Source organism: Antedon bifida, chromosome 4 (genome assembly GCF_963402885.1).
Source record: "Antedon bifida chromosome 4, ecAntBifi1.1, whole genome shotgun sequence".
Lineage (NCBI taxonomy): Eukaryota > Metazoa > Echinodermata > Crinoidea > Comatulida > Antedonidae > Antedon > Antedon bifida.
This window is the reverse complement of record NC_136229.1, coordinates 4,321,523-4,332,463: the sequence shown is the minus strand read 5'-3', so window position 1 is coordinate 4,332,463 and position 10,941 is coordinate 4,321,523. Positions and strand designations below refer to the sequence as shown.

The following is a 10,941-nucleotide window of genomic DNA, read 5'->3' as shown; positions in this document are numbered from 1 at the left end:
CATTTTTATTATAGTTTTTGTTGTTGTTAAAGCACTGTAAACTTTAGAATAATGTACCGTTCGTAATGTTAATTTCAACAGGGTGTAGGCTTAGATTAGCTTCTTTCCTAGATCCGTTTGATCTTTGATTTATCATACGTGCATGTATTTGTACAATAGTTCTTTTTTCTTTATATTTTTCAAGGCAAGCCAAGATATGAGCACTGTAATTTCCATTATATTGGATAATAAAAGGAACATGTATCTGTATAAAGTTAACCAATCAAAATCAAGACCAAGTGTAAGGAAAGGTGCGCCTACGTCGGATAACGATATGCTTATCAAGCAAACAATTATTCTTTCTTTAAAAGAGATATTTTTTTTTACCATTATTTTTAGAATACCGGTAATAGCGGAGTGGGAAATGACCTCCACACCTTCTCTCAATTATGTTAATCGAGTTATACTCTGTCTACACTATCAAACTTTATGTGACCATCAAAATTGATGTGCCCATATATGGACATACTGGCATATCACTACCAAATTTGGACACATCACACTTTTTTGTCCAACTAGTTTGATTAGAGAACTCGGATCCAATGAATGTTTTCAATTGATCTATGTAACAGAGAACTGATCGCGAGTATGCGCGTCATATTATGTTTGACGAGCTGTTGGTCTTTAAACAAGACAATGTTTTGCCAAGTGAATCCTCGATGTTGATAATAATTTTATACTCACTAATATTATAGGTATCATCGAACATAAGGAAGTTGGACATTTGAAAAATATTAGTAATTTCGTTTACAAACAAATTAAATAATAAGGGTGCGAGAATGGAACCTTAAGGTACGCCAGAGTGATCCAGTAGAGGATTTGATGTTGTACTATCGACGACAGCGCTCTACAGTCTACCGTCAAGACCGTCAACTTTCAAACCAATTAAATAAGGGGGACCTGTGATGCCACAGAGTTTGAGTAAAAGTTGTGTTTCGAATTATCAATAAAAAGATAATGCACCATGACGTGTTTACCACGCCTGTATCCGTACAAATGAATTCTGAATAGATTCAAGATTCAATGTATTGTCACATAATATTACATACATGACATTTTTTTTTCCTGAGCTTGGAAACAATAGATACAATACATTTGAAACACAATATAAAAACGCAACACCTTAACTAATTATTTTGAAAAATGTACATTATATAGATGACAAGCATATGAAAAAAAAGAGAACAGTACATTGATTTACCAGTATGCTGCTCAACATTTCCTATTTTGCTATATATTCTGTGGTAGTTCACATACATAGAATAATTTCACGGAACATGGAGAATCGTTCCATGTCACGTTCGCGGTATCCCGGTTCCACAGGTGAACACAGTCTTCATTATTACCAGCGTTATCAGGTTGATTGCTGTGCCAGTTTGTATAAACTGCCGGATGATTATTGTCGGATCATAACCAAGTAGATTCCGTCTCGCTATCGGTCAATCCAATCCAATAGGTGTAATCTGAAACGGCTGCCATACCTCCCGTAGCTGAATTCAAAAGCTTCGAGACAAATCTGTTTTCATCCTCCGACCGAATGGACACCAAATGCCCCATCGCAACTCTAATAACAAAATCATATACATATCTTTAATTGAGGTTTCACTTGTCACTAGAATGGCGGATTTGTTCTTTTAAATTATTTTTATTCTACCACAATATAATCGCATTTTTTAAACTTTTTATACAATTTATTAAATCCTATGCCTACTAAAATGTTTTAGTATTAGTGTTATTTGTACATTTGGTGTTTAGTAGGCCTATCTATGTGAATCCACCACTCATCAACTGCGCGAGGTTGTCTTTGGAGACAACTCTCAACAGTTTATGACTAAGATAAGTTTTTGTTACAGACTTGCCTCAAGTCTGTAGTTATTTTCTTATTTATGTTAGTCAACCAGTCGGCGTTTTGATTTTGTTTCATGCTCAAGTAACGCCAGATGCGGTAAAATCTTGTTACCAATATTTAGTCGAAATACAGTCTAGAACTAGCCTAATCAGTAACCCGGCCGTTAGATTGTATACATTAAAAAAAATGTAACGGTACTGTAATTCAAAATCAAAACTAACGAACCCTTTAAAGTGACTATTGCAGCTCTCCTCTGCTTGTGACTAGGTTAACTTGAACCCAAATATGCGATAGCAGTTACTTTGAAAAGGAACCCAAAATGCAGGACATAATTGGCGGCATGACTCGCTTGTAGACAGTGCTACTGCGATGAGCGCAAACATAATAACTATCTTCATTTTTCAATTTTCTGTTTAAAAAAAAGAAAATAAATTATTATCAATCAAACGCTTAAACTCAAATGTAAAACCTGCGATCTATTTAGATTTGAACATACCATGCAAATCCTGGTGGTCAAATGGCCGGGTGCAAATTCAAGCTCAACTTGTGTCTTTAACAGAGGGCTTGTTGTACGCGGTTCTCAGTGCTGTATTTTCACAAATACCGTAAATGAAGAGTACTGAATTTCTGAAAATGGTACTTACAACAACGTTTCGTAAATTCTGTGTGCTTTCTCAAGTAAACTGTGAATCATGGTTACAGTCTGGTCAATACGTGACCTCGGTGTTTTTTAGGGCGCGGTGTTTTGTTGCGACGATGACGTTAATCCTGGGTTATTTACAAACTCTGTTCTCCGTCCAATAATGTGGCCTGGAAAAGTAGGCTTAAAGGGTCAAGCGTTTACCGGATGTCCGATAAAAATAACACACACTTATTTAAAGTATAGATCAGTGTTAAATCATGTACTTTATTTATTAGTTTTTTAATATTTCTATTCATATTCCTGCTAATTACAAAATAAATGTAGACCTAAAAGGCAAGAAAAGACCAAAAGTTGATAGTTGGTCAAGCCAAAACAGACGGATAAAAACATGTAAGAAATTGACCATCTGCAAAATGTCCTAGAGCAGCGTGCTACACATTCTAATAAACCTTTTGATACGACTACCCCATACAAATCAAACACAACGTTTCATCTATGTTAAATAATAGGTTTTAATATGTCTATCCTTTTTAGATGAGTATTGCAAAAATAAATAGGCCAATAAATTATAACAAAGTATTAAAAAAAACCCACTTATCTTCAATTGCTTGAGTACGGTAAGCCTATATTGCTTCCTTATCCGGGAAGATATAGATTATTTTTCGTACACACAAATCAGACGCACCTTGTCTTTCCTTCCGTCTATCATGGACAATAATTCATAACTTAATTCTCCACGCTTATACCTGTGCAAAGGTTCAAAGAGAAGAAAGTAAATGAATACCCTCCTTTTAGAACAAAAACATAAACTAATGACGAAATAAATGACGTAATAAATCAAGCGCTCGGAACCTACAAACACTACAAAATACAGACTCGAGAGACATGGTGCGGTACTATTATTATTTTTGGCCATACAGTAACTCGAATTCATATTTTTTTTCTTTGAATGATCCAAAAGAAAAACGTTATGAATACTATACAGAAATCTAGATGAAACTTTTCACAAATGTTTAGTAACACAAAGTATTTTAATTAACGCGACTCTACAGCTCACTATGTCGGTCGGTCGGTTGGTCGGTCGGTCAGTTGGTCGTTAAACACTAACTTGAGCACGCGACTACGGCCATGTATATGGCCTTGTTTTACTTCAAAGCAAGTCTCACAGAATTATATTTTTTATTTAAGGAATGTTTATTTAAAATAACATTTATAAAATTTATTTATAATTTAAATGAAATGCACTTTGTTATGTTTAAATATATTAAAGACATTTTTTCGTATTATATTCGATAACTTCTTCCACACAATAATAATCTATACAGGCCTACCTAATACAAACCTTGCTCTAGTAAGAGAACTAAGGTAGAACCGAAGGGGATTACATACGGGTTCAATAGGGAGTGGAATCCATTACCTTGATAAACTACTCAAGTATAACATCACACAAAACAGGAAAAAGAAAATTTCACTTCTTTTTTGTACAGTTTAGAAGAAAGTTATTTGTCTACCAATCATTCTTGTAACAGTAGAAAAACAAATTTTGTTTTGTAATTTTCTTTGAAGAACCAGTGAGTATTTGCAAATGATATTCTATTATTTTTACTTACTGATTCTTTGTCTTCGTTCGTTTTATTTCACAATGCATCAAATAAATTAACCCATTTTATTGTTTAAATTGTTTTTCATTTTCAATAGTTATTTTATAGTTTCATGAGGAGAATTAGTAATGAGCTTATTCAAACTCTCCTTTGCCAGTATGTATCATCGACTTTGTTTTATGTAGAGCTAGCCTCCATTTAAAATAGACTATACGCAAATACATTTTCCATAAATGTCTGTCTTTTGAATCGTAGGCCTACATAAATGGAGGTGATTTTTGTTATGTTCGTCCTCATCGCAGCAGCTTCTGCAGAGTCGTGTCAACCATGTCCTACATTTTGGGTATCTTACGAAGGCAATTGCTACCGAATCTTTGCTGACAGATTAACTTGGTCAGAAGCCGAAATCAAATGCAAAAACTACACAGCCAGGTTCGTAAGATAAATAATTGTTAGTGACTTATAAAAAAAAAACCACATCGGACGATCTTTTGGCCGCTATTAGGTTATAGCTAACTGCATTACCTTTCAATTTAAGAGCCACAATTACGATGTCTCTGTTAGGCTACTTTTTCAGTATTTGTCAAAAGTCGATCCTACCATTGAAGAGTATAATTATATGGTTGTGAGGCATAGAGTGGGGGAATATTAGACCATCATGTTTGTTTTTCATCGTAGCCTAGTCCAACAGACTCAACCCCGCCCTACATTCTTGTGTTCCTTGCTACCAAATTTCTGTGGAAAAGTTAACATTATGGAGAGATGTTGAATTTTTATAAAACATCTATACAATTTTTGTATAAGTGAATATATCATTGCTTTATTCTCTTTTAAAGTGTTTTGTTTACGAACCGCAGTAAAATAATAATAATAACATTAAAAAATAACATTTGTACTTTTAAATTTCTGTGTTCTTATACTTAATTGCCAACTAGAATAAATAAGAACACTATTACATCATTTGTATTAATACTTATTACTCTAACACTTTCGTAAATATACTTTATTCAATTAAAGGAGTGCGATTGGACATCTCGTGTCCATCCAAAGTCAGGCAGAAAACGAGTTTGTTTCAGTACTTTGGAATTCGGCTACTGACGGATTGGTAACCCGTGGGTCATTGGCTACCTACTGGATTGGATTGACCAATACAGAAAGTAATGGATGGTTGTGGAGCGACAACAATGGAGAAGCCAACTATACAAGCTGGGATTTAAACCAACCAGACAATTACGGTGGTTTTCAACACTGCGCAACAGTGTGGAACCGAGATGGTTTACAGACAAAATGGGACGATACATCTTGTTACGATCAACAAGGTTATGTTTGCAAAATCTCATTGCAGTATGATTAAAAATAAAATAATGGAAACTAAAATTAGATCTTAGTTTGTGACAGGCCTATGAGGTGATATAGATCTCTTTTTTTCCCATAAAACTACACCTTTTTTCCTGATTTTTGTGTAATCAATGCAGGACCACGATGCAAAACAGGTTTTCTTTTATCTGATTGTGTAATCTTGTATAAAGATGTTGTTAAATAAATAAATAAATATGAGGTAATTAAAGAAGATTTTCTCTTATTATTACATATTAGATTTGATTACTTTACTAATATACATTTTGCATATAAGTAATAAAAGAATATGAATAATAAACTGTGCCTGATCATAACCTTTTTGTGTATGCAAATTATATGGGATGGTAGGAAGCAGTGTCAAGTTGCTTCCATGGTTATTTTGATAGTGTGGTCAGAATTTACATTTTTGACAATGTTTTATACTTTTGGTATTAAATTATTAAATTTCATTGATTGTTAAATAGTAACAATAAGTACGTCATTTTCATCATCACCGCACGTACTCGATAATTGGTGAGCAGAAACAAACATTTTTTTTGTAAACAATTTATTAGTAAAAAGAAATAAGGCAATTTCTACTCGACATAGCAAAACAAAAATACAGTACATGCACATTGGACACCGTTCATTTCGGTCGCCAAGTGTGGAAAGCCTAAAGTCCAAGTCTCTTATATTAGTATCTAAAAATGAATTAGATTTATTAACTCCTGTTTGTTAAATTCAAAATAATAGTTTAGCTCTAGCCTCGGCTAGCTAAACGAAGTTAATCCTAATTGCCTTGTTTACGCACGCCACGTGATCTGGTGGAGACGGAAGCGAGCAGTTGAGATTAGAGGACTAGAGGCTGGCCTACTAAGTCTAGGCATACTGGTTTAGGAATGCTACACAACCTTTTATTTGAATTTGACAATCATACGATTGTTAATTCCCTTTTTAAAACACTCTTATTAAACATTGATGGCCCCATACATACGAGATTTTGACATAGCCTACGTATCATTTGTCGAAATTTCGACAAAGTATTTTTTTTAATATTGTTTGCTATGTCGAAATTTCGACATAACTATAATTATTTATATTCATGCCCTGCAACCGATTATTGTACTCTTGTATTCCTTGCCTGTGTAAAATAATTTTGAACAGAAACGTTCATAATAGTCCTTTCTTAGAACTGTTTATATACAATACAGGAAAAGGATTGTTCTGGAATGTCCACACTTTAGTGTTATTGCACTAATAAGGAAGTGTTGTACAATATCTCCATCAGTATCGTTCCTTCAATTTCAGTAAAAAAAAACGTTTTGGTGAAACACATACATTTTTCAAAAGTATCAGTAAGTATTTGCAATTATGTTTATTATTTTTACTTACCGAAGATTAGTTTTGATATTTTACTTTTCATGGGACGATCCTTCTAATTTGAAGGATCCAAAGTGGTCTCTTGCCAGCTTGGTAGCATAGTAGGCCTAGGTATGTTTAGCTACCGTGAAATTTGCAGCATTTACGTAACGATTTATTTATGTACTTGTAATATTATATTTTGAATCGTGCCCCAGAATTTTCAAAATGAAGGTTGCGATTATGAAGTTCGTGTTCATCGCAGCAACACTCATGCCTAATTTAGAGTCGTGTCAACCATGTCCTATTTTTTGGGTTCCTTACCAAGGTAATTGCTACCAAATATTTACGGATACATTAACTTGGTTAGAAGCCGAGAAGAAATGTAACAGCTACACAACCAGGTTAGTATGATAATTTATTGGTGGTCTATTTGATCTGGAGACGAAACCGGATGACTTTGTCACCATATTGAAATGAGTATTTAAAAAAGAGGTTTAAATTACTTTTAATACAGTAACATTTATTTTTAACTGTAACAATCAATACGTTTTGATACTTTCTCAAAGTAGATATGGCCATCTACGCCTACCATTTACTCACTTTTTCTTAATGCTTGACATATACATTGTACGAATGTATCTTTCTTTAAAGTAATGCAAAAGGACATCTCGTGGCCATTAGGAGTGATGAAGAAAACAAGTTTGTTTCAGTACTTTGGAATTCAGCTACTGACGGATTGGTAACCGGATCGTATGGCACCTACTGGATTGGTTTGGCCTATGTGAACTTTACGAGAAGCTGGTTATGGACTGACAACAATCAGTTGGCAACTTATACAAACTGGGATGTAAATGAACCGAACAATTTTAAGGGCTATAAACAAGACTGTGTTACAGTATGGAATCGACATGGTTTACAGACGAAATGGGACGATGAACAATGCCATCTTAAACGTGGTCATGTCTGCGAATTGTCACGGAATAATGATTAAATTCTAAAAAACAAAAAAAAATTTTAATAATATTTTAGTTTTTGACAACACATTATATGTTGATATAAAGTTTGCGGTACACCACGTATATATAGGTCTAAAAAGAACTGTTGGGTTTCTCGACGTTTCGATCAGTTTTAATAGTGATCGAATGCAGCAAGTCCAGGAATTCATTTTTTGGACTTTCTGCATTCTTTGATCGAAGCATTTTTACCAAATAAAAAAATGACCACGACATTTTGAGAAACGTGCAGGCCTAAATATACTGTATTTGTAGCATAATGCCCGTAATTTTTAATTGCAACTACGTTCAAATATACTCATTAGCTAATTTCAAAAACAAACTATACGACACGAGGTCAATGCCTGATCGTCCGGCATAGGCTACATAAAGGTATCCTGCAGTACGTACGTTGTATACAGATCTCCTCGCCTAGCCATCTACACCATGACACGCACAATAGAATCTTCACCCCAAAAACACGTTCGTGGGTGCGCGTGGAAACGCGATCAAGAAATACCTCTCCTAGAATCGCGACCAAAAAACAATGGCCTTCGTGGGAGCGCGTGGGATCGCGTGGGATCGCGATCAAAAGACAATACATAGTAGGTTCAACAATGCCCCACGCGTGGGCTACGAAGGGTTACGCATGGGAACGAAGCAGTAATTATTAGATTACTGTAGATCTCTTTTTTTTCACAAAACTAAACTTTTTTTCCTGATTTTTTTGTATTCAATGCAGGACCACAATGCAAAACAGGTTTTCTTTTACCTGATTGTGTAATCCTGTATAAAGATATTGTTAAATAAATAAATAAATAAGTATGAGGTAATTAAAGAAGATTTTCTCTTATTATTATTATTATTACATATTAGATTTGATTACTATACTAATATACATTTTGCATATAAGTAATAAAAGAATATGAATAATAAACTGTGCCTGATCATAACCTTTTTGTGTAGGCAAATTATATGGGATGGTAGGAAGCAGTGTCAAGTTGCTTCCATGGTTATTTTGATCGTGAATGTCAGTAGTTATAATTTACATTTTTGAACAATATTTACTTTCCGTAATAAATGTTGATTTTTAAATCGTAACAATAAGTACATCGGTCAGATTTGCCCTACTCTGATGAAATTTGTACTTCATATTTCACACAAATTACGTCAGAGTAGGGCAAAACATCTGACCAATTACTCAACTCCCTGATGCACAGCTACTACACAGATTACAACCAATTAAGTACATCATTTTTATTATCACCGCACGTACTCGATAATTGGTGAGCAGAAACAAACATTTTTTTTTGAAAAAAAAAATTCTATTCATAACGATGATTATTGAAAAATTGTGCATTGCGGTCATATAAACTTCAAAACGTTCTAAATATCGTTTAGTCTCAAACGTCTCAACTAATAAAAAAAGTACGGATGACGTTGTTGAGCATCAAACCCTCAGAGCGCCATATCTTTAGTCTGAGGCCTATCCCTATTGACCAACTATTTGACATTGCAAATCTGGTTTACACAAAGTATTTGATCTCTGTCTATGCAAATATATAGTGACCCCTTTGATGTTATGATTAATCTCATGAATTATTAATGATTTTTGCCTTAGCCTCATAGAATAAAAATAATGCCAGCCGGGCCGCGACTTTTTTTTCGTACATAAGTTGGGGACCCCATGTGAAAGATAGCCGAACTACTTCCTAAATATAACTAAACCTAACCCTCTAAATAATTTCTCTCTCACTATAAAGTAAAAGAAGTAGTCAAACCCATACATCGACATGTAAAGTCTATAGTCTTATCCACTCGACTACACAGACGGCTCGACAGAAATCGTTTGCATTAGCGAATTGTATTTAGCTAAATTCTTACGTCACACCTTATGGATATGAGTAATGAATATTCATGTTTATTTTGTGACGTTTCACGAGGGTCCCCAACTTATGTACGAAAAGAAATATCGCAGTCGGGCCTATGATGCCGGATACATCAGACGCACCTTTACAACAATTACCACAATATACCACAATCTACACATACGATCGAACGCCAACGGTATTCGGAAAACCACATTTCAATAACAATTTGTTTCGACAGTGTTATTTTTTCTTTATTTTGTGTTTTTGTTTGTACAGTAGGCCTATAGATTCGAAATAAAAACAATAAACAAGCTAGAAAAACAAGATATGAAAATGACAGTTATTCGCTTTTATAGTGAACATAATACAGTAGACTCCACCTTTGGATCAACCCCCCCCCCCCCCCCTCCTCCCCTGCCTTGCAACCGATTCTTGGTAGGTAATTCTTTATCTGTGTGAAACGTAACATTGTACTTCTTTCGTTTTTGAATGAACCGACTATAGTCCACAATACATAAAAAGGAATTGTTTTTTCAGTTTGCACAAAAATGAGTCTTATTACGGAACTTAAAAAAAAACATAAAAACAAGGAAGTTTTTGTTATTTCATCATTCCTTCAATTTCGTTTCACTGAAACCATTTTGTTCAAAGAATCAGTGAGTTTTTTTGCAATTACGTTTATTATCTTAATTACCAATTTATTTATTTTTTCTTCTTAATTTCTTCTCCTTATTCCATGCTAATTTGCAGGTTGATTGTTTATTCAATTGAGTTGTGTCTGTCTTGCAAACAGTGGTAGCATAGTAGGGCACGACATTCAACGCTGGTGGGTTTGAATTGTTTTGAAGGGTTCTATTTCCATTCAAGTTATCTGGTGGTATTAGAGAGGTTTCGCAATCTTACGAATACGATAACGAAAACGGATACGTCACGCACACGTATTCGTTTTTCGTAAGCCAGTAAAAATCTGTTTCGCATGGCAACGAAATATTGAGGGCGCCGTCCAAAACGTGACTGCGGTAAATTTGAGCGAAGCGCAGGTACGTGTTGCTTGGCTGCCTAGGCCTAGCGTAACATCAAAGCGAGTGAGGACTTTAAAAACTGCTATTTATCAAATTTACCTGGCATTTTAGTAAATTACTTCAGTAAATTACTTTCAATAAATCTATAATTATATTATAATCATGAATCATTCCTGATTCAAATGCAAAATGTGAAAAATAGATCAAAAACTATACTCGTTTTG

At 34.3% G+C, this 10,941-nt stretch overlaps 2 protein-coding genes across 2 annotated transcripts; both read left to right on the top strand.

Annotated features, from left to right (window-relative positions):
• Nucleotides 1-3,953: 3,953 nt before the first annotated feature.
• Nucleotides 3,954-5,747, top strand: LOC144839977 (echinoidin-like). Its single transcript, XM_078695585.1, has 3 exons — nucleotides 3,954-4,102; nucleotides 4,388-4,564; nucleotides 5,150-5,747. The coding sequence occupies exons 2-3, from the start codon at nucleotides 4,398-4,400 to the stop codon at nucleotides 5,484-5,486; spliced, it is 504 nt and encodes a 167-aa protein (XP_078551711.1). The 5' UTR covers nucleotides 3,954-4,102; nucleotides 4,388-4,397; the 3' UTR covers nucleotides 5,487-5,747.
• A 1,310-nt stretch (nucleotides 5,748-7,057) lies between these two features.
• LOC144841432 (C-type lectin lectoxin-Thr1-like) lies at nucleotides 7,058-8,480 on the top strand. The gene is made up of 2 exons (XM_078697760.1): nucleotides 7,058-7,233; nucleotides 7,484-8,480. The coding sequence occupies exons 1-2, from the start codon at nucleotides 7,058-7,060 to the stop codon at nucleotides 7,821-7,823; spliced, it is 516 nt and encodes a 171-aa protein (XP_078553886.1). The 3' UTR covers nucleotides 7,824-8,480.
• Nucleotides 8,481-10,941: the final 2,461 nt, after the last annotated feature.

Excerpts from the sequence above, each read along its gene's own strand:
- LOC144841432 (XM_078697760.1), top strand. The coding sequence starts at position 7,058 with ATGAAGGTTGCGATTATGAAGTTCGTGTTCATCGCAGCAACACTCATG. Across the intron at positions 7,234-7,483 it reads TGTAACAGCTACACAACCAG|TAATGCAAAAGGACATCTCG; the intron begins GTTAGTATGATA and ends CTTTCTTTAAAG.
- LOC144839977 (XM_078695585.1), top strand. The coding sequence starts at position 4,398 with ATGGAGGTGATTTTTGTTATGTTCGTCCTCATCGCAGCAGCTTCTGCA. Across the intron at positions 4,565-5,149 it reads TGCAAAAACTACACAGCCAG|GAGTGCGATTGGACATCTCG; the intron begins GTTCGTAAGATA and ends ATTCAATTAAAG.